This window comes from Oncorhynchus gorbuscha, linkage group LG10, assembly GCF_021184085.1.
Source record: "Oncorhynchus gorbuscha isolate QuinsamMale2020 ecotype Even-year linkage group LG10, OgorEven_v1.0, whole genome shotgun sequence".
Lineage (NCBI taxonomy): Eukaryota > Metazoa > Chordata > Actinopteri > Salmoniformes > Salmonidae > Oncorhynchus > Oncorhynchus gorbuscha.
Window position 1 is genome coordinate 52,246,217 of NC_060182.1, and position 24,341 is coordinate 52,270,557.

Sequence of the window (24,341 nt, forward strand, 5' to 3'; positions counted from 1 at the left end):
AAACATACTGTTGACATGTAGGCTACGGTGTAATGGAATGTTTTGCCTTGTGTGGTAGGTTTTGTGGATTTTGACACTTATGTAGGTGTCATAACCAATGTTCCCTAAAATAAATGTCAGGCCTTGAGTATTCAATTTCAGGTCTACAGAGTGCAAACTTTAACTTTGTGAAAACTTCCAGCATGCATTTACTGTGAACATTGAGGCTGTACCCTCTTTAAATTAAAGTTTTCACAGTGGCCAAGTAGACAACTGTGGCTATTTGATCATAATATAGGCCTACCAGGGTGGCCACCATCAAAAACAATGGAGAAAAAACACACTCCATAACATTTTAACATGTTAAAATGTTAACAAAATAAAATTCATTATTATTCCCATACCATTATTACAGAGAATCAGACAAATTATGCTACCCTCTGCCTATTGGCTACTTAGCTTATTCAAGACGTCTCAAAATACAACACTTGGCCTTTTAAAACACACATTTTGTGCACTTGTTGGAGGCAAACACTCTCCCACTGTTTAGACATTAGCTACAACTGGGCTAATAACTCACTAACTAGCAAAGAATATGAACAACTGTGCACAGGTGGCTACACACAACTCTCACTTTGATCTCAAAACAAGCACATCTACTCATGACTAGTGTAGCCTAAACACAGTCCAGTTCAAAGACAATGGCACAGATCCATAAATGCCAATGGCTATTTACATATAGGACTACTGCAGCTCTGATTGGTTATGGCGCACAGGTTTGTGTAGAGTATGTGCCTGAGTCTAGTCGTGCCTGTCAATGCAATAGAATCCTACTGCAATGCGCTCTGCCTAGAAGAAAATCTCTTGCACAGTTAGTTTAGCATGCTAAATCTTGCAATCTTGTTTGTTTTGTTTCAGTATATTACATTGAAATTGGCTAATATTGCGTTTATTTGATCAGAATTTCCACAGTAGAGTGAAAAAGTCGATAGTGTTAACTAAAGTGGAAAACTGTAGACAGTTTAGTGAAGTTAAATTTCGTGCTTCTCTCTTGAGAATGGCGCTAAAGGAGATGGCTGCCGTTTTACGATCCCGTAACCAATTGTGCTATTTTGCATGTTTTCTTTAGTTATTTGTAACTTATTTTGTACATAATGTTTCTGCGACCGTGTCTTATGACGAAAAATAGCTTCTAGATATCAGGACAGCGATTACTCACCCCGTACCGGAGTAATACCTTTTCTTCAACGAGTCGGATGGGAAGGATTTACTTCAGATGCCCGACAAGGTCCTCATCCCCGTCATTCAAATAAAATCAAAGTTTATTTGTCACGCGTGCCGAATACAACAGATATTACAGTAAAATGCTTACTTACAGGCTTTAACCAATAGTGCAAAAAAGGTGTTAGGTGAACAATAGGTAAGTAAAGAAATAAAACTGTAAAAAGACATTTGAAAAAAAAGAGTAACAAGGTAGTATGTACATATAGGTATCGTTAAAGTGACTATGCATATATGATGAGCAGAGAGAAGCAGAAGCGTAAAAAGAGGGGTTGGCGGGTGGTGGGACGCAATGCAGATAGCCCAGTTAGCCAATGTGCGGGAGCACTGGTTGGTCGGGCCAATTTAGGTAGTATGTACATGAATGTATTGTTAAGTGACTATGTTCAGGAGTCTTATGGCTTGGGGGTAAAAACTGTTGAGAAGCCTTTTTGTCCTCGACTTGACACTCCGGTACCGCTTGCCATGCGGTAGTAGAGAGAACAGTCTATGACTGGGGGTGGCTGGGGTCTTTGACAATTTTTAGGGCCTTCCTCTGACACCGGCTGGTGTAGAGGTCCTGGATGGCAGGCAGCTTTGCCCCAGTGATGTACTGGGCCGATGTACTGGGTCATGCCCTATTCACGACTGTCTTGGTGTGTTTGGACCAATCTAATTTGTTGTTGATGTGGACACCAAGGAATTTGAAGCTCTCAACCTGCTCCATTACAGCCCCGTCGATGAGAATGGGGACGTGCTCGGTGCTCCTTTTCCTGTAGTCCACAATCATCTCCTTAGTCTTGGTTACGTTGAGGTTGTTATTCTGGCACCACCCGGCCAGGTCTCTGACCTCCTCCCTATAGGCCGTCTCGTCGTTGTCGGTAATCAGCAAACTTAATGATGGTGTTGGAGTCGTGCCTGGCCATGCAGTCGTGGGTGAACAGGGAGTGCAGGATGGGACTGAGCACGCACCGCTGGGGAGATCCAGTGTTGAGGATCAGTGTGGCAGATGTGTTGCTACCTAACCTCACTACCTGGGGTGGCCTGTCAGGAAGTCCAGGATCCAGTTGCAGAGGGACGTGTTTAGTCCCAGGATCCTTAGCTTGGTGATGAGCTTTTTGAGGGTACTATGGTGTTGAACGCTGAGCTGTAGTCAATGAACAGCATTCTCACATAGGTGTTCCTTTTGTCCAGGTGGGAAAGGGCAGTGTGGAGTGCAATAGAGATTGCATCATCTGTGGATCGGTTTGGGCGGTATGCAAATTGGAGTGGGTCTAGAGTTTCTGGGATAATGGTGTTGATGTGAGCCGGATGTGAGTGCTACGGGTCTGTAGTCATTTAGGCAGGTTGCCTTTGTGTTCTTGGGCACACGGACTATGGTGGTATTACAGACTCAATCAGGGACATGTTGAAAATGTCAGTGAAGACACCTGCCAGTTGGTCAGCACATGCCCGGAGCACACGTCCTGGTAATCCATCTGGCCCCGCAGCCTTGTGTATGTTGACCTGTTTAAAGGTCTTACTCACGTCGGCCACGGAGAGCGTGACCACACAGTCGTCCGGAATAGCTGATACTCTCATGCATGCCTCAATGTTGCTTGCCTCGAAGTGAGCATAGAACTGATTTAGCTCGTCTGGTAGGCTCGTGTCACTGGGCAGCTCGCGGCTATGCTTCTCTTTGTAGTCTGTAATAGTTTGCAAGCCCTGCCACATCCGACGAGCGTTGGAGCCGGTGTAGTATGATTCAATATTAGTCTTGTATTGACGCTTTGCCTGTTTGATGGTTCGTCGCAGGGCAAAGCGGGATTTCTTGTAAGCTTCCGGGTTAGAGTCCCGCACCTTGAAAGAGGCAGCTCTACCCTTTAGCTCAGTGGCTTCTGGTTGGGGTATGTACGTACAGTCACTGTGGGGACCATGTCCTCAATGCACTTATTGATAAAGCCAGTGACTGATGTGGTCTATTCCTCAATGTCATCGGAAGAATCCCGGAACATGTTCCAGTCTGTGATAGCAAAGCAGTCCTGTAGTTTAGCAATTGCTTCATCTGACCATTTCTTTATTGACCGAGTCACTGGTGCTTCCTGCTTTAATTTTTGCTTGTAAGTATATTGAATGAATATTGAATTAATGAATGAATGAATGAATGAATGAATGAATGAATGTCTGACAATTTACACATCAAACAAACGTTTCACAGCTCAACGAAATCGCCTTTGGGTAAGCTCAAATGCATAAACACAGCCTTACGAAATGAAATATTAAAGCCAAACAATACAGGCTTTCAATCACACCAAAGACCAAAACTGTATTGACAAATTATACATACTGTAGCCTAACTATTAAATGTGGACGAGCATCCACACTGGGGGAAAGTTTGTTTTACAGTAGGCCTACATCTGTCAATCAACTGAATAAATGACTAAACAATATCCCCATTTTAAATAGAACTGTAACTAAGTAAACTTATACTCTGTTTTATTATATCTGATTAACAATATGAATTCATAAGTGAGGGATTGTGGAGCCTGAAACAGGGTGTAATAAAATAAAATAAATACCATTCCAGCCAGGTTGGAGAATATTGGAAGTGTTTTTTTTAAGTAAACAGAACAGGTATTTAACCTATGGTTGAACCGAGGAAACTTAGCTCTGGGGTGTTTTAGATAAGGCAATGAGTGCATTCCCAGGTTTTCTGTTAACTAGAACTGTCAGCTAAGTGGTGATCGATAATGGTGAGGGGTCAAGAGTAAATTCAGTTTTATTGTTTGTCCTGTGTGTGCGCTAGTGGGTCGGAATGAACTTTTAAACTTGCTCTGTCTTGGTCGGGAGGAGGAGATTCATTCTAGAAACTGTGACATTCATATTTTATATAAACTGTTGTTCGTAGTTACATGGCAGCGCACTCTGAGAATAAATAATATTATCTATTTCTGATAAGACTGGTCTCTGTCTATTTTATGCAAATAGGAATCTTACAAATTATCATAAAATAGACTAAGTGAATTCAATTAATGAAAACATATTGGAATAATGAAAATAAACCAACATCAACTGAGGGACCAAATCAGCTCATCAACTCAGCCATGGGAACACAGATGCCTATTATCGGTTTTCACACCTTTCACCTTTCATTGGATAGGCTAGTAGGTAGACTACAGAATTTAGCCAATTGGAATATAATCAAATAACAAGGGACCTTCTTGCAACTATTGATGGCACTGTCACCAGCTGATGTCTCGTTAAACCATCAATACACGCTAAAATGAAAATCAATAATCTTTGTACATTTGAATGTTGCAGAAATAGGACATATAGTATGCCTAGCATTTGAGTGAGCGAGAGACAAAATTATTTGGATAGCAAGCCCCGATCCCAATTACTCGACTGCCCCCCGCATGGAGAGAAAAATAACTGCTCTTTTTCAGGGACTCATTTTAATTTCCTGATGCAGCAAGAAATTATCTGCGACAAAAGAGTGATGAAGTTAAGATCCGACATCTGTAGGTGCAATGACTGCAACCAAATGCTTCCTGAAGTTGTTACTCAGTCTCTCACATCACTGTGGAAGAATTTTGGCCCATACTTCCATGCAGAACAGAGCTCTACAGTGTGACCATTTTACTCGCATATGTTCCTAAATATTTTACTGTGCAACCTGGAATTTTAGTTTAGGAGCACCAGTGGTGCCTAGAAAAATTAAGAAATTAATATTTCAAATATTTTTTTATTGTGCTCCTTAATATTTTTGTGTCCACCTCTATTTTTCAAGGTCAGCGTATAGCCCTGAAGAACTTCTTTAACCCTTTACACTTGTGGGAATTGGCCCATACGGATAGGGCTAAATTTAAATTGTTCTTACAGAAGAAATATGAAAAGCATATGCATAACCATGGTAGTATTTGAAAGTGAACATTTTGGAGATAATGGGGAAATGATTAGACCAAAAATAGTTCACCTGACAAGACTGAATCCAAACATTACACTGTTGATTTTATGTACTTTTTGAAGCATTTGTTGATAAAGAAATCTGAAAATACTCTGGATATATTCAGTACTATGATAAGACTATTCCTGGAAGATGTGGAGTAGGTGCAACAGAAGACCAAAACATTTACAAGGGTTTTAGTGAGAGGACTAACTGGTGTCCCCAAGTGGCCACACACCTCTCCAAAGTGTGACTCAAAGAAAAGTCTTCAACTATAAAATATACTTTTTTTGAACTCTCCTAGCTGTGCCATTGAGGAACTAGAGCAACTACACTTGTTGTTGTTTCATTTGGAACACAACCCTGCCATCACACAATTACGCAATCCAAAACAGTCCATTATAAATCACAATCAGGGTCAGGTGGGAATTATTTGAAAGCTTGTTCTACTGCCAAGATGACTGGCTAAGTTATAAAATATGGTCTTACAGTGTTAGGCTTTCACAAGGCAAAACCCCCCAATTGTACCCATGTTGGGGAATAAGAGATTTGAAAGCTGGGGATGATTAGGTGGCCATGATGGTATAAGGGCCAGATTGGGAATTTAGCCAGGACACCGGGGTTAACACCCCTACAAGTGCCATGGGATCTTTAGTGACCACAGAGAGTTAGGACATCCGTTTAACATCCCATCCGAAAGACGGCACCATACACAGGGTAATATCCTGGGGCATTGGGATTTAAAAAATGTTTTTTAATCAGAGATAAGAGTACCTCCTATTGGCCCTCCAACACCACTTCCAACAGCATCTGGTCTCCCATCCAGGGAGAATGTCAGGCCATCCATCCGTGAGCTGAAGCTGAAGCCAGCTGGGACATGCAGCAAGACAATGACCAAAACACACAAGAAAGTCTACATTACAATGGCTGAAAAGAAACATATTCAAGGTTCTGGAATGGCCAAGTCAATGTCTAGACCTAAATCCAACTGAGATGTTGGACTTCCTGAAACGAGTGGTTCATGCTCAAAAACCCACAAATGTCGCTGAGTGAAAGCAGTGTTGCATGGAAGAGTGGGCCAAAATTCCTCCACAGAGATGTGAGAGATTGATCAACAACTACAGGAAGCGTTTGGTTGCAGTCATTGCAGCTAAAGGTGGCACAACCAGTTATTGAGTGTAAGGGGTGTCACGCCCTGACCTTAGTTTGCTTTGTATGTTTATAGGTTTTGTTTGGTCAGGGTGTGATCTGAGTGGGCATTCTATGTTGTATGTCTAGTTTGTCTGTTTCTTTGTTTGGCCTGATATGTTTCTCAATCAGAGGCAGGTGTTAGTCGTTGTCATTGTGGGTTGTGGGTGATTGTCTATGTTAGTTGCTTGTGTCAGCACAGTTCTTATTATAGCTTCACGGTCGTTATTCGTTTATTGTTTTGTATTCAGTGTTCAGTGCTTTCTTTAATTAAAGTATCATCATGAACCCATACCACACTGCATTTTGGTCCGCTTCTTACGACGATCGTGACAGAATCACCCACCACAAAAGGACCAAGCGGCCTTGTAATGGGCAGCAGCAGCGATGTCAGGATTTCTGGACATGGGAGCGAAATCTGGACTGTGTCACTATTTGGGAGGAGATCGACAGGTGGGCGGTCGACGCAGGGAGAGTGCCGGAGCCCGCCTGGGATTCTCTGGAGCAGTGTGAGGAGAGATACCGGCGAATGGAGTCAGTACGGCGGTGCGGTAGGAAGCCCGAGAGGCATCCCCAAAAATGTCTTGGGGGGGAGGCACACAGGGAGTGTGGCGAAGCAAGGTAGGAGACCTGCTCCAACTTCCTGTGCTTACCGGAGAGCGAGAGAGACCGGGCAGGCACCATGTTATGCTGTGGAGCGCACGGTGTCCCCGGTGCAGGTGCATAGCCCGGTGCGGTACATTCCAGCTCCTCATATCGGCCGGGCTAGAGTGGGCTCTACGAATCTGGTCTCCAGTGCATATCCTTGGGCCAGCATACATGGCACCAGCCTTACGCATGGTGTCCCCAGTTCGCCAGCACAGCCCAGTGCGTCCTATTCCACCTTGCCGCACTGGTCGGGCTACGGGGAGCATTCAACCAGTTAAGGTTGGGCAGGCTCGGTGCTCAAGAGCTCCAGTGCGCCTGCACGGTCCAGTCCATCCAGTGCCACCTCCACGCACCAGCCCTCTTCTGCCTACAGGTGCTTCCTCCTCTCCAGTGCTGCCAGAGCCTTCCTCCTATCCAGCGCTGCCAGAGTCTCCCATCTGTCCAGAGCTGCCAGAGTCTCCCGTCTGTTCAGAGCTGCCAGAATCTCCAGTCTGTCCAGAGCTGCCAGAATCTCCAGTCTGTCCAGAGCTGCCAGAATCTCCAATCTGTCCAGAGCTGCCAGAGTCTCCAGTCTGTCCAGAGCTTCTAGAGTCTCCAGTCTGTCCAGAGCTGCTAGAGTCTCCAGTCTGTCCAGAGCTGCTAGAGTCTCCCGTCTGTCCAGAGCTGCCAGAATCTCCAGTCTGTCCAGAGCTGCCAGAATCTCCAGTCTGTCCAGAGCTGCCAGAATCTCCCGTCTGTCCAGAGCTGCCAGAGTCTCCAGTCTGTCCAGAGCTGCTAGAGTCTCCAGTCTGTCCAGAGCTGCCAGAATCTCCAATCTGTCCAGAGCTGCCAGAGTCTCCAGTCTGTCCAGAGCTGCTAGAGTCTCCCGTCTGTCCAGAGCTTCTAGAGTCTCCCGTCTGTCCAGAGCTTCTAGAGTCTCCAGTCTGTCCAGAGCTGCTAGAGTCTCCCGTCTGTCCAGAGCTGCCAGAATCTCCAGTCTGTCCAGAGCTGCCAGAATCTCCAGTCTGTCCAGAGCTGCCAGAATCTCCCGTCTGTCCAGAGCTGCCAGAGTCTCCAGTCTGTCCAGAGCTGCTAGAGTCTCCAGTCTGTCCAGAGCTTCTAGAGTCTCCCATCTGTCCAGAGCTTCTAGAGTCTCCAGTCTGTCCAGAGCTGCTAGAGTCTCCCATCTGTCCAGAGCTTCTAGAGTCTCCCGTCTGTCCAGAGCTGCTAGAGTCTCCAGTCTGTCCAGAGCTGCTAGAGCCGCCCGTCTGTCCAGAGCTGCTAGAGCCGCCCGTCTGTCCAGAGCTGCGAGAACCACCAGTCTGTCCAGAGCCGTCAGTCAGCCAGGACCTGGCTCTGGCAGGTCCTGGCTGACTGACGGCTCTGACGGCTGACGGCTCCAGTCTGTCCAGAGCTGCTAGAGTCTCCAGTCTGTCCAGAGCTTCTAGAGTCTCCCATCTGTCCAGAGCTTCTAGAGTCTCCAGTCTGTCCAGAGCTGCTAGAGTCTCCAGTCTGTCCAGAGCTGCTAGAGTCTCCAGTCTGTCCAGAGCTGCTAGAGCCGCCCGTCTGTCCAGAGCTGCTAGAGCCGCCCGTCTGTCCAGAGCTGCTAGAGCCGCCCGTCTGTCCAGAGCTGCTAGAACCACCAGTCTGTCCAGAGCCGTCAGTCAGCCATGACCTGCCAGAGCCGTCAGTCAGCCAGGACCTGCCAGAGCCATCAGTCAGCCAGGACCTGCCAGAGCCGTCAGTCAGCCAGGACCTGCCAGAGCCGTCAGTCAGCCAGGACCTGCCAGAGCCGTCAGTCAGCCAGGACCTGCCAGAGCCGTCAGTCAGCCAGGACTTGCCAGAGCAGTCAGTCAGCCAGGACCTGCCAGTCCCGAGCTGCCCCTCAGTCCGGAGCTGACCCCCAGTCCAGTGGGGCCCTTTAGTAGGGTTGCCAGTCCAAGGTCGGTGGCGAGGGTCGCCGTTCCTAGGAGGCGACAGAAGTGGACTAAGACTGTGATGGAGTGGGGTCCATGTCCAGCGCCAGATCCGCCACCACGGACAGATGCCCACCCAGACCCTCCCCTATAGGTTCAGGTTTTGCGGCCGGAGTCCGTATGTTTATAGGTTTTGTTTGGTCAGGATGTGATCTGAGTGGGCATTCTATGTCTAGTTTGTCTGTTATGGTTCTCAATTAGAGGCAGGTGTTAGTCGTTGTCTCTGATTGGGAACCATATTTAGGTAGCCTGTTTTGTCATTGTGGGTTGTGGGTGATTGTCTATCATTTACATTTAAGTCATTTAGCATGTTAGTTGCTTGTGTTAGCACAGTTCTTATTATAGCTTCACGGTCGTTATTTGTTTATTGTTTTGTATTTGGTGCTTTCTTTAAAGTATCATCATGAACACATACCAAGCTGCATTTTGGTCCGCTTCTTATGACGATCGTGACAAGGGGACAATTGCTTTTTCACACAGTGGCATTGGGTGTTACATAATTTAAATAAATCTCAACATTGTCTTATTTGTTCACACGGGTTCCAATTTTCTAATATTAGGTTTTGGTTGAAGATCTGATAACATTCAGTATCAGAAATATGCAAAAATAGAGAACATCAGAAAGGGGGCAAATACATTTGAGGCAATGTATGCCTGTTGTTTCTCTCTGGCAAACACTGTAATTATGTCTCGAGTCTTGACCCCATATAGGCCTACCAATCTTTGTTTTGTTTTCCCTCGTAGCGGAGCTCATATAATTGTTCAAATCTAACGGTTATATCGGTTTGTGGGGACGCGTCCTCCTTTCTCCCTGACTGAGGTTTTTAATTTCCTGGCCGCCTATCTACGGAGGTTGGGGTGGGAGGGACGTTTGTGGTAAGCCAACTGTCTGACTTGTTGCTTCAGGGCCCTGCGGTGTTGTTGCAGTGTTGTCGTATTGTTGCCTGAATGAGCAGCAGCTGCCAGGTTTGGGTGCCATGATGATGAAATCATGGCTAACAACAACAAAATTAAAAGGTAATAGCTTCTCCATACGTCGTAGGGTGTGATAAGTCAGTCATCACCATCTAACCAAGTTTAGATGACGGACTATGCATGTTTAGACCTATGCCTTCAGAAAGTATTCATATACCTTGACTTATTTTTAAAAATGTTGTGTTACAGCCTGAATTCAAAATGGTTTAAATAAATAAAAATCTCACCCATCTACACACAATACCCCATAACGACAAAGTGAACATATGTTTTTTTTAAACATTTTTTGCAAATTTATTGAACATGAAATACAGAAATATCTCATTTACATAAGTATTCATACCCCCGTCAATACTGTGTAGAAGCACCTTTGGCAGCAATGACAGCTATGAGTCTTTCTCTAAGTCTCAAAGAGCTTTCTACACCTGGATTGTGGAACATATGCTGATGATTTTATTACAATTCTTCAAGCTCTGTCAAATGTGTTGTTGATGATTGCTAGACAACCATTTTCAGGTCTTGCCATAGATTTTCAAGTAGATTTAAGTCGAAATTCTAACTCGGCCAATCAGGATCGTTCACTGTCTTCTTTGTAAGCAACTCCAGTGTAGATTTGGCCTTTCGGTTATAGTCCTGCTGAAAGGTGATTTCATCTCCCAGTGTCTGGTGGAAACCAGATTGAACCAGGTTTTCCTCTAGGATTTTGCCTAGCTCCATTATATTGATTTTGTATCCTGAAAAACTCTCCAGTCCTTAACAATTATAAGCATACCCATAACATGACGCAGTCACCACTATTCTGATGCACGCACGCACGCACACACACACACACACACACACACACAGGAAAATAACAGGAAACCAAATCAGCATCTCCCCAAGTCATCTCAGACAAACACACACAATCACAAACATTATGACACCAACACAAACAACCTCATACACACACAATGAGTCTCTATGGTTACACCTCAAATTGTTCAATGTCAAGCAGAGGGATTGAGAGGGCTGGTGGCCGTGTTGGCTCATACTCAGCTCTCTCACGCTCTCCCTTTCCCTCTCATCCTCTTCTCTCCTCTCCCTACCCATTTCACAGTCTCTCCCTTTTCCAGTCTTTGCTCTCTCCTCTCCATCCCTTTCTCTCCCTCATCCCCCACTCTCTCTCAACCCCCTGAAGGAGTGATGTCCTCCCCCTGCTCCTTCAACACCTAATGACGACATTAAAGCCTGAGGCCAGTCTTCACAAGTGACTGAGATAATGACAGTATTACACATCCTCCCACTCCTCCATCAATCTCAATGAATGGCTCCTAGTGTGGGCTTTTCTTTCTTTATAAAAGAGGAGTCGACACCTCCTAATTAGGTGAAAGGAGAGATCATGCATATTGCTTACAGGCCTCTGTTCAAATGCAGTTCTGAAGGATCTGTCATTCAGATTTTTCTTGGAAGGTCATGTGTGTTGATAGCATCATACATGAACGGTAACACTTCCTACGAATAATTCCTAAATAATGCTTTATAAGCGCATAGCATCATACATAAACATTAACCCTAACACATGAATACCATCTTCATAATGGATTATAAGCGCATAGGATCATATACAAATATGAACAGTAACACTTCCTATGAATACCCACTTCACAATGTATTATAAGCACATTTATAACACCATACAAGCTAGTCTTAGTGCATGACAAAGGTGCTAATAACTGCCCAATAGCATATAAATAAACAATGAATTAGCAACTAGATTCGTAGGGCATTATGACCAGACCTTATAAACCAAACTGTATAATGCACTATATGAAAATAATAAGAAAAGAGAGCATCATAGGGATTGATTATCATTCCTTTACACACCCTTTTGGCACAGTCTGTCTTGCACATCAAACAAGAGTGAATGTTTTTATTAGCACATGGAAATGCCAAAGTCTTGGTCAGCAAAAAGGTATTTTAATGGAAATTCTGTGACTAAGTGAAAGTCCACTGTTGGAGTAAGAAGATCCAGTCCTGCATCATTCAAACTCACTTCCTGTATTCCCTGGGCACTCAATGAGTCACTCATATGAGCACACACAAAGACACGCATGAAGACTAGGATCGGGACGATAACAGTATCGCAAAAAAAATTACATGACAAAAAACAAATGACAAGAAGCAGACCAAAGTCTTCGCTCCTTTAAAAACCTGCTATATGTAAAATATTGAGTGCTTGGAAAATAAATAAATGTGACTCTGGATGACAAGATAATGAGGTTTGTTTCCCCATTACACTGTTTTGTTTCCCTGCCACGATACTAACCCGTATCGTAATACTGGTATAGTCCCGTCCCTATTGAAGACACATATGCACACACACATACACACGGACGGCACACACACACGGCATGTGCTAGTCCCGCATTGCGCGTTTAAACAAAGGGGTGGAGCAAAATAAGAGCCAATCCAAAAAGGGGGAGAAGACCACCACTGAGGTCTGTGCTGAACACACACATTATATCATCATGACTCTTCACTTTTTGCAGGGTTTACAGTTAGGTTCGTCCCCTCATGTTCCCAAACCACACATACCTCAAACAGGGGGGAAAGAGCATTGAGTACTTACATATAAACCAGGCAGGTTCCAAGCATTCTCAAGCTATTCCAGATGCATGTTTGTATGCTCCGGAGAGCCAGAGAGAGCAACTAACACATTCCTTGTGTGTGTGTCTCTCTCTCAAAATGTAATACACAGAGCCTCAAAGTGCTCCACATGAAACCAACTCCAGATGAGAGGGGGAGGAGGAGGAGGGTAGGGTGAGGGGTAGTAATATTGTGAGGGGCAGCTCCCCGGCTCCACCACTAAAACAGTCCCAACCGTAGAAAAGAGAACCAATATGGTCTGGTCAGGGGATTTGTTGAGCCTGGATGTGCACGTGATTTATGGAGAGATGGGGGTATTGTGTCGAAAGGGGGATTTTACAGATGGATCGGGGGAAAGTACATCAATTGAGAATCTGAGATACAACACCATATTTCTAGTAGGGTTAGGTTACTTGTCTATAAATGTATGATGAACATAATACATTGTGCATCCTTCCTTCTTGATGTACTCTTTTTCTACTTGACTGCCTAAATCACATTGGTCAATTTAATATTTCGTATTATTATTATTATTTCAGTGAATGCGGTCTCTCCACTGGCAATAATTATTTACTATTTTGTACAGCTCAGCACTAAATATGAATCTGTAGCTCTAATACTGATTATTGTATAGCTTCACAAAAACAACACATTTAATTGAATGTATAAAGTTTTGTCCTGTGAGTGTTTATATAAGGTACCAGCGAAAAGTTTGGCCACACCTACTCATTCAAGGGTTTTTCTTTATATTTACTATTTTCCACATTGTAGAATAATTGTGAAGGCATCAACAACATGAAATAACACATAAGGAATCAAGTAGTAACCAAAAAGGTGCTAAATAAATCAAAATATAATTTAGATTCTTCAAAGTAGAAACCCTTTGCCTTGATGACAGCTTTACACACTCTTGGCATTCTCTCAACCAGCTTCACCTGGAATGCTTTTCCAACAATCTTGAAGGAGTTCCGACATATGCTGAGCACTTGTTGGCTGCTTTTCCTTCACTCTGCAGTCTGACTCATCCAAAACCATCTCAATTGGGTTGAGGTAGGGTGATTGTGGAGGCCAGGTCACTCCATCACTCTCCTTCTTGGTCAAATAGCACTTACACAGCCTGGAGGTGTTTTTGGGTCATTGTCCTATTGAAAAACAAGTGATCCAAGATGGGATGGCATATCGCTGCAGAATGCTGTGGTAGCCATGCTGGTTAAACTGTGCCTTGAACTCTAAATAAATCACTGACAGTGTCATCAGCAAAGCACCCTCCACATAATAACACACAGAAATAAGAGCCTTAGGTCATTAATATGGTCGAATCCGGAAACTATCATTTCTAAAACAAAACGTTTATTCTTTCAGTGAAATATGGAACCATTCCGAATTGTATCTAACGGGTGGCATCCCTAAGTCTAAATATTGCTGTTACATTGCACAACCTTTAATGTTATGTCATAATTACGTAAAATTCTGGCAAATTAATTCGCAATGGGCCAGGCGGCCCAAACTGTTGCATATACCCTGACTCTGCGTGCAAAGAAAGAAAGAGAAGTGACACAATTTCACCTGGTTAATATTGCCTGCTAACCTTTCTTTTCGCTAAATATGCAGGTTTAAAAATGTATGCTTCTGTGTATTGATTTTAAGAAAGGCATTGATTGTTTATGGTTAGGTACACATTGGAGCAACGACAGTGTCACGCCCTGGTCTTAGTATTTTGTGTTTTCTTTATTATTTTGGTTCAGGCCAGGGTGTGACATGGGTTATTTATGTTGTGTGTTTTGGGCGGGCACACAGGGAGTATGGCTAAGCCAGGTAGGAGACCTGTGCAAACTTCCTGTCCTTACCGGGGGGCTAGAGAGACCGGGCAGGCACTGTGTTATGCTGTGGTGCGCATGGTGTCTCCAGTGCGGGTGCATAGCCCGGTGTGGTACATACCAGCTCCTCGTACCGGCCGGGCTAGAGTGGGCATCGAGCCAAGTGTCATGAAGCTGGCTCTACGCATCTGGTCTCCAGTGCGTCTCCTTGGGCTGGCTTACATGGCACCAGTTGGTAGAGCATGGCGCTTGTAACGCCAGGGTAGTGGGTTCGATCCCCGGGACCACCCATACGTAGAATGTATGCACACATGACTGTAAGTCGCTTTGGATAAAAGCGTCTGCTAAATGGCATATATTATTGCGTACGGTGTCCCCAGTTCGCCTGCATAGCCCAGTGCGGGCTATTCCACCTCGCCGCACTGGCAGGGCGACTGGGAGCATTCAACCAGGTAAGGTTGGGCAGGCTCGGTGCTCAAGACCTCCAGTGCACCTGCACGGTCCGGTCTATCCAGTACTACCTCCACGCACCAGCCCTCCGGTGGCAGCTCCCCGCACCAGGCTTCCTGTGCGTGTCCTCGGCCCAGTACCACCAGTGCCAGCATCACTCATCAGGCCTACAGTGCGCCTCGCCTGTCCAGCGCTGCCAGAGCCTTCCTCCTCTACAGCGCTGCTGGAGTCTCCCGCCTGTCCAGTGCTGCCGGAGCCTACCTCCTCTACAGCTCTGCCGGAGTCTCCCGCCTGTCCAGCGCTGCCAGAGCTGCCAGTCTGCTAGGAGCCGCCAGAGCTGCCAGTCTGTGGGGCCCTTGGTTAGGTTTACTAGGCCAAGGTTGGCGGCGAGGGTCGCCAATCTAAGGACGTGAATTAAGCGGACTAAGACTTTGTTGGAGTGGGGTCCACGTCCCGCGCCGGAGCCGCCACCGTGGACAGACGCCCACCCGGACACTCCCCTATGGGTTTAGGTAGCCATATTCTTTGAGTGTTTCGTGGGTGATTGTTCCTGTCTCTGTGTTTGTTTGCACCAGATTGGGCTGTTTCGGTTTTTTCATGTTACGTTTATGGTTTTGTATTGTTCGTTATATTCTTTATTAAAGATGTATCGAAATAACCACGCTGCATTTTGGTACTCCTCTCCTTCGACGGAAGAAAACCTTAACAGACAGTCCTTTTTCGCGAATGAGCACCGCATCGATTATATGCAATGCAGGACACGCTAGATAAACTACTAATATCATCAACCATGTGTAGTTATAACTAGTGATTATGATTGATTGTTTTTTATAAGATAAGTTTAATGCTAGCTAGCAACTTACCTTGGCTTCTTACTGCATTCGCGTAACAGGCAGGCTCCTCGTGAGGCAGGTGGTTAGAGCATTTAACTAGCTAACCATAAGGTTGCAAGATTGAATCCCTGAGCTGACAAGGTAAAAATCTGTTGTTCTGCCCCTGAACAGGCAGTTAACCCACCGTTTCTAGGCCGTCATTGAAAATAAGAATGTATTCTTAACTGACTTGCCTCTATTTTTGTTTTTTGGGGCAAAATCGGAGTCCAAAAATACAGATTTCCGATTGTTATGAAAATTTGAAATCGGCCCTAATCAGCCATTCCGATTAAATCGGTCGACCTCTACTCCACACCAACACACCTAGTCCCCCATACTTCACGGTGGGAACCACACATGCGGAGATCATCCGTTCACCTACTCCGCGTCTCACAAAGACATGGTGGTTGGAACCAAAAATCTCAAATTTGGACTCAGACCTAAGGACAGATTTCCACCGGTCTAATGTCCATTGCTCGTGTTTCTTGGTCCAAGCAAGTGACTTCTTATTGTTATTGGTGTCTTTTAGTAGTGGTTTCTTTGCAGCAATTCGACCATGAAGGCCTGATTCACGCAGTCTCCTCTGAACAGTTGATGTTGAGATGTGTTGTTACTTGAACTTTGTGAAGCATTTATTTGGGCTGCAATTTCTGAGGCTGGTAACTCTAATGAATGGGTCTTCCTTTCCTGTGGCGGTCCTCATGAGACAGTTTCATCATAGCACTTGACTGAACATTTCTTCAAGTGCAGTCGCAAAAACAAAGTTCTTGACATTTTCCGGATTGACTGACCTTCATGTCTTAAAGTAATGATGGGATTGTCAATTCTCTTTGCTTATTTAAGCTGTTCTTGCCATAATATGGACTTGGTTTTTTACCAAATAGGGCTATCTTTTGTATAATAACCCTCCCTTCTGTATAATACCCCTCCCTCCCCAACCGATTGGCTCAAACGCAATAAGAAGGAAAGAAATTCCACAAATTTACTTTTAACTTGGCACATCTGTTAATTGAAATGCATTCATGAAGCTGGTTGCGAGAAGCTGTCATCAAGGCAAAGGGTGGCTACTTTGACAAATCTCAAATATATTTTGATTTGTTTAAAAAAATGGTTACGACATGATTCCATGTGTCATTTCCTAGTTTTGATGTCTTCACTATTATTCTACAATGTAGAAAATAGTATACATACAGAAAAACACAGGAATGAGAAGGTGTGTCCATACTTTTGACTGGTACTGTATATAGATGGGTAATGGTCAGATCAGCACCATAAATGTCATATTTGCATATTGCATAGGTCTTAGATGAGTTGGGTAACCAAATCTAAATACCACATGTAATTTAAAAGTTGAGTTGTCACTTTTTTGACAACATAGAAGATTGTTGACAATATTTTAGTTTAGACAAAGGGCATTCCGAACTGACTCACCTATTATTTTCTCCTGGTATCCCTTGGTGAAAAACTGCATCGCAGTTGCGGCTCTCCAGGGAGTTTTGAGAAGTCCCTGTCTTTGCGGGTCTTCGCCGAGTCCCCGGATAATAGTGGTATAAGCAGCTGCCAGACTAGGCAAGCTCGTCTCGTTGTCTTCTATACTTCGGGTGCGCTCATGCTTCCAGTTTTCCACGACTGACGACCCTGTGTGCGAACTAGACTCACCGGCGGTCCCCGTCCCTTGACATCCCACATTCCGGGTGTCTTTTTTTACCAAGCCGTCAAAGTGTCCGTTTAGAGAACTTTCGTTTGTAGTCGGTCTACTGTCAGCTTGATTGTCGTGACTCTGTTTTGAGCGCTCCATAGTTCAGAATTGACGAGAGGTCCCTTCACGTTCACCTTTTCTCCGTATTGGAAGATGCGCTTTCCAGTGTTCTCGCTTCGCAAACTCAGCTTTGTTTAGGGCGCACCTACCGAGTACCCTGCCGGCAGCTGAACGTGTAAAATTATTTGAAACAAGCACGCGTTGGTAGTACCCACTGGCTTTATAAATATATAATCCTTGTGCATTTCTATTGGTCGAGCATTTTGGGTACGTCACGTTCTGTCAGTGGTAAACAGATGGAGAACATGCACTGCTCGAATTCTGTATGGATCCGAATATTCCCATATTCCCATGCCACAGGTAGCCATGCTATTCACAAAGTAAAATATAAGCCATCACGTATTCATATAATAAACAACACTGTCAACGATTCACACGTCAATCTTTGGAAATGGTGTATATTTCAATATTGCAATGTGTTTTTCTAAAAAATAATCAGAATTGACTAATAGTTAAGAAACCACAGTGAATCACAGGCTACCACACACTTTAGTTGTTGCACTCTGACAACAGGTGCAAACGAATGTGACAAACAGCTCTGTTGTACAACAGATCAATACATATATTTACGAAGGCAGAGGTGTAGGAAGAAATTGCTGTGTTGTTGGGAATAAGTAAAAGTGTCTGGGCCAACATTTTCCAGGAAAAATACCCCGACGTGTTTAAATTAAAATGTGTGCAATCACATTGCATCATTTAACACATAACAGAGGACAAATTTGACCAAAAAACACCACCAATTTCCATTGAAAAACAAGCCTGTTATTATTTATGTAATAAGGTACAGTGGGTGTGGTATATGGCCAATATACCATGGCTAAGGGATGTTCTTATGCACGATGCAATGCCTGGATACAGCCCTTAGCCGTGGTATATTGGCCATATACCACAAACCCCCAAGGTGCCTTATAAACTGGTTACCAACATAATTAGAACAGTAAAAACAATGTTGCAGCCAGTCATCATTCAGGGCTCGAACCACACAGTTTCTAATGCCAATTATACAAGGGGTGGGTCTAATCCTGAATGCTGATTGGTTAAAGTACATTCCAGCCAGTGTCTATTCCACAAGTTACCACTGGCTAAATCTATTTACTCTGTTCCATCTGACTGCACAATCCACTCTCATCAGCCCAGCCAGGCAATTCATAAACTTCATCTCCACTGTAAAAATCATCTAGACATGTTCTCATTATTGTTTCTTTTAGACTAATATATCGTTTTCAACAGCAGAGATTTATATAAATCTTGCAGTCTGTCTCTCATTGTTTCAAAATTCAAATTCAATCTCCAGCTGTCCCATAGTAATGAACTTGTAGGGGTAGAGAGTCGGGACTAGACAGACAGGTAGGTAACATTTCTTAGCCAGTCAAAATCATGAATCAACTGGCATCATTTTTATGGATATATATAAAGAAATGTCAATTGACAAAAGGTCAAATGAACCAAAGTGCAGCTAGTTTGCAGTCTTTCCTGCTTCAGTTTGAAGTTTTTTACCTCAGCGTTGACCAGATAGAAGTCAGTAGGTTACATGACCAAGGACCTATTGAAATGAGAATGTTAGAAACATTCATGTAAAAACACGTGAGATGGAAATGGACAAACTAAAGGGTGTGCAATGTGTAGGTCAACTGAGTGCACATTCTGAACCTTGTTCGAAGTCAGTACGTCACATGGAATGTCCACAGTGCAAGGTGTTCTACATTGGACGGACAAAGAGATGCCTTCAAGACCGCTTAGCAGAACACAAGTACGCCATACAGGTAGGCAATGAAGACTACCCCATGGCAAGGCACTACAAGTTCTTACACTATGACAACCCTGCCTCCCTACAAGCTATGGGTATTGATCATGTTCCGGCCTCAATTAGAAAAGGGGACCATCTTCAACACCTAAACCAAAGGGAACGTTTTTGGATTTACAAACTACAGGTTACTAAGTACCCTGGTTTAAGGGTCGCGATAGGTCCATTTGCTGTCATCTAGTGGACATTTGGCTCTATTGCCCTCAGCTATGTTTGGACTGTTGTTGTCCATGTTTGTTGTGTTCTAGTGTACTATGGAATAGATTGCTTTCTTATTCTTGGCACTTTTCCCAGTTATATTTAAGGTTAGAACTACCTTTCTAGGTGTTCTGATGCTTCTAGCTTTGAGTTGACTTTTTTGATAACATATCTACAGTACTTCACTTTTTAATGTGTATAGTATAGCTTCCTAGGTATTGTCCAATGACTTCTGTAACCACTCCCTCTTCAAATCAGGTCTGATTGGAAAAAGCTGTTCAAAAGAGGATATTGCATTATAATTTCTTTGTACTCCCTGACAAAAGCCATGCAGCCAAAACGCGCCAGAGTTTTAAAACTTTGTTTCCATTGAACATGCCATACAAATAAAGACATTTTAATTCATCATATTAAGAGTGCATTGGTCCTCCTTTTTTTTGATGACAAATTTACCCCTTTTACCAAAGAGCACCTTCTGTTTCCCAAAATCTACTATTGTGTACCTTAGCAGTGCTTCCCTTCATCCTCTTTTTTTAGGCATTCAGGTGTGAAGTCATGAAATCATAAATAATACCACAGCAGTTTTGAATACACTAGCTCACTTGAATCAGCAAACATATACAGTGCCTTGCAAAAGTATTCATCCCCCTTGGAGTTTTTCCTATTTTGTTGCGTTACAACCTGTAATTTAAATGGATTTTTATTTCGATTTCATGTAATGGACATACACAAAATAATCCAAATTGGTGAAGTGAAATGAAAAAAAGAACTTGTTTCTAAAGATTCTACAAAACAAAAAATGGAAAAGTGGTGAGTGCATATGTATTCACACCCTTTGCTATGAAGCCCCTAAATAAGATCTGGTACAACCAATTACCTTCAGAAGTCACATAATTAGTTAAATAAAGTCCACCTGTGTGCAATCTAAGTGTCAAATGATATGTCAAATGATCTCAGTATATACAGTGCCTTGCGAAAGTATTCGGCCCCCTTGAACTTTGCGACCTTTTGCCACATTTCAGGATTCAAACATAAAGATATAAAACTGAATTTTTTTGTGAAGAAACAACAACAAGTGGGACACAATCATGAAGTGGAACGACATTTATTGGACATCAAATTTTCTCATTTCAGAATGTCCACGGACTGGAGACGAGCGCTGCGAGGCATACAGTGTGGTAACGCGACAGATCCCGGGGGAAGGGTACAAACTAAAGGGTATGCAATATAGAAGGGTAGTCAGTGGACATTCGGACCCTTGAGGTCAGTAGGTCACATGACCAAGGAGCTATTGAAAAATATAGAAAATTATTGTAAAATTGTGTGAGATGAAAATGGACAAACAAAAGGGTGTGTGATGTGTAGGCCCACTGAGTGTACATTTTGAACCTTGTTTGAAGTCAGTAGGTCACATGACCAAGGACCTATTGAAATGAGAAAGTTAGAAACATTCATGTAAAAACACGTGAGATGGAAATGGACAAGCTAAAGGGTGTGCAATGTGTAGGTCAACTGAGTGCACATTCTGAACCTTGTTTGAAGTCAGTACGTCACATGGAATGTCCACAGTGCAAGGTAATATATAATAAATATATGCCATTTAGCATGGAATGTCCACTAGTGCAAGGTGTATCTCAAAGCAGTCATCCGTGATTCTACGTAGGGTGGTCCCGGGGATCGAACCCACTACCCTGCGTTACAAGCGCCATGCTCTACAAACTGAGCTACACAGGACAGACAAAGAGGACATTGGACAGACAAAGAGATGCCTTCAAGACCGCCAAACACAGGACCATTCTGGAAGAAAACCTGATGGAGTCTGCAAAAGACCTGAGACTGGGACGGAGATTTGTCTTCCAACAAGACAATGATCCAAAACATAAAGCAAAATCTACAATGGAATGGTTCAAAAATAAACATATCCAGGTGGTAGAATGGCCAAGTCAAAGTCCAGACCTGAATCCAATCGAGAATCTGTGGAAAGAACTGAAAACTGCTGTTCACAAATGCTCTCCATCCAACCTCACTGAGCTCGAGCTGTTTTGCAAGATGGAATGGGAAAAAAATTCAGTCTCTCGATGTGCAAAACTGATAGAGACATACCCCAAGCGACTTACAGCTGTAATCGCAGCAAAAGGTGGCGCTACAAAGTATTAACTTAAGGGGGCTGAATAATTTTGCACGCCCAATTTTTCAGTTTTTGATTTGTTAAAAAAGTTTGAAATATCCAATAAATGTCGTTCCACTTCATGATTGTGTCCCACTTGTTGTTGATTCTTCACAAAAACAAACAGTTTTATATCTTTATGTTTGAAGCCTGAAATGTGGCAAAAGGTCGCAAAGTTCAAGGGGGCCGAATACTTTCACAAGGCACTGTATATACACCTGTTCTAAAAGGCCCCAGAGTCTGCAACACCTCTAAGCAAGAGGCACCACCAAGGAAGCGGCACCATGAAGACCAAGGAGCCCTCCAAACAGGTCAGGGACGAAGTTGTGGAGAAGTACAGATCAGGGTTGGGTTGTAAAAAAATATCTGAAACTTTTAACATCCCACAGAGTTTCTGAACCCTGCCTTAGGAAGGCCACCAAAAATCCTGACATTTCCATCCCCAGCTACAACATTTTCCGATAAGATAAAACTGCCAAAGGGGGCGGAGTTGCAATCTACTGCAGAGAGCCTGCAGAGTTCTGTCCTATCCAGGTCTGTGCCCAAACAATTTGAGCTTCTACTTTTAATAATCCACCTTTCCAGAAACAAGTATCTCACTGTTTGTCATGCCCTGATCTGTTTCACCTGTCCTTGTGATTGTCTCCACCCCCTCCAGGTGTTGCTATTTTTTCCCAGTGTATGTATCCCTGTTTCCTGTCTCTCTGTGCCAGTTCGTCCTGCATGTTTCCAAGTCAACCAGTGGTTATCCCGTTCTCCTGCTGTTTTGCATTCTCCTTCTTATAGTCCTCCTGGTTTTGACCATTGCCTGTTTCTGGACTTTACCTGCCTTGACCATGAGCCTGTCTGCCACTCTGTACCTAGTGGACTCTGATCTGCTTTTGACCAGATCAGATGGCCTGTCCACGACCATTCTCTTACTTACCGCTTTCAATTAATAAACATTGTAAGACTCTAAACTTCTGCCTCCTGTGTCTGCATTTGGGTCTCGCCGTGATACCTTGCCACTTGTTATAGACCCCCCCCCCCAGCCCCCAGCTGTGCCATGGACACCATATGTGAATTGATTGACCCCCCCCCCACCTATCTTCAGAGTTTGTACTGTTATGTGACCTAAACTGGGATATGCTTAACACCCCATCTACCCTACAATATAAGCTAGATGCCCTCAATCTCACAAATTATCAAGGAACATACCAGGTACAACCCCAAATCTGTAACCATGGGCACCCGCTTAGATATCATCCTGACCAACTTGCCCTCTAAATACACCTCTGCTGTCTTCAACCAGGATATCAGCGATCATTGCCTCGTTGCCTGCGTCCGTAATGGGTCCGCGATCAAACGACCACCCCTCATCACTGTCAAATGCTCCCTAAAACACTTCAGCGAGCAAGCCTTTCTAATCGACCTTGACCAGGTGTCCTGGAAAGATATTGACATCATCCCGTCAGAGGATGCCTGGTTGCTCTTTAACCTCTCTGGTATCATTGGGACGCTAGCATCCCACCTCGACAACAGCCAGTGAAATTGCAGGGTGCCAAATTTAAACAGAAATACCATAATTAAAATTCCTCAAACATACAAGTATTATACACCATTTTAAAGAAGCTTCTTGGTAATCCAACCAGTGTCAGATTTCAAAAAGGCTTTACAGCGAAAGCACACCATGCGATTATGTTAGGACAGCGCCTAGCCTCAAAACACCATACAGACATTTTCCAGCCAAGGAGGACTCACAAAAGTCAGAAATGGTGATTAAAGTAATCACTTACCTTTGATCTTCATCTGGTGGCTCTCCCAGGACTCCATGTTACACAATAAATGTTTGTTTTGTTTGATAATGTCCCTCTTTGTCCAAAAACCTCTTTTGTTGGTGCGTTTAGTTCAGCAATCCAAAGGCACAAAGAGCGCTCTCAACATCCAAACAAAGTCAAAACAGTACAATAAAAGTTTGTAGAAACATGTCAAACTATGTTTAAATCAATCCTCAGGTAGTTTGTCATAAATGATTAAAATTTCAACCGGACAAAAGCTTCGTCAATAGAAAAGGAGAAACCAAGAAAGGCATGCTCCCGATCATGCTCTGGGCTCATGTCTGGAAATGTCCACTGTCCACTTATTGAAAATGCTCTCTCCCTCATTTTTCAGAGTAAAAGCCTGAAACAATGCCTAAAGACTGGTCACATGTAGAAGAAGCCATAGAGACTGTCAACTGGGTCCTAAGTCTTTGTATGGTGGATAGGCCTTCAATGGAAAAACAGCATTTCAAAATAATAGTACTTCCTGGATGGATTTTCCTCAGGTTTTCGCCTGCCATATCCATTCTGTTATACTCAGACATTACTTTAATGGTTTTGGAAACTTTTGCGTTTTCTATCTATATCTACCAATTATATGCATATCCTAGCTTCTGGGCCTGAGTAGCAGGCAGTTTAATTTGGGCAATTTTGACGTTCTGCACTGCATAGCCCCCGCCATATGCAACATTTCATGGAAGTTGGGAACCAATATACACACGCAGTTAGGAAGGCGAAGGCTAGCCTTATCAAAAAGAAATTTGCATACTGTAGTACAGTGCCAGGAGGCACTGTTCAGGGCTCTCACTCCCTCCTTGTAGGCTGTCTCATCATTGTTGGTAATCAGGGCTACTACTGTT

General features: G+C 43.8%; 1 protein-coding gene across 1 annotated transcript in view; it reads right to left on the reverse strand.

Annotated features, from left to right (window-relative positions):
• LOC124046231 (GTP cyclohydrolase 1) overlaps positions 1 to 17,659 on the reverse strand; it is a 46,821-nt gene extending 29,162 nt beyond the window's left edge. The window contains exon 1 of the mRNA XM_046366374.1: positions 17,126 to 17,659. Coding sequence (XP_046222330.1) covers positions 17,126 to 17,492 — 367 coding nt within the window. The 5' untranslated portion in view covers positions 17,493 to 17,659. The remainder of the gene's footprint in view (positions 1 to 17,125) is intronic.
• Positions 17,660 to 24,341: the final 6,682 nt, after the last annotated feature.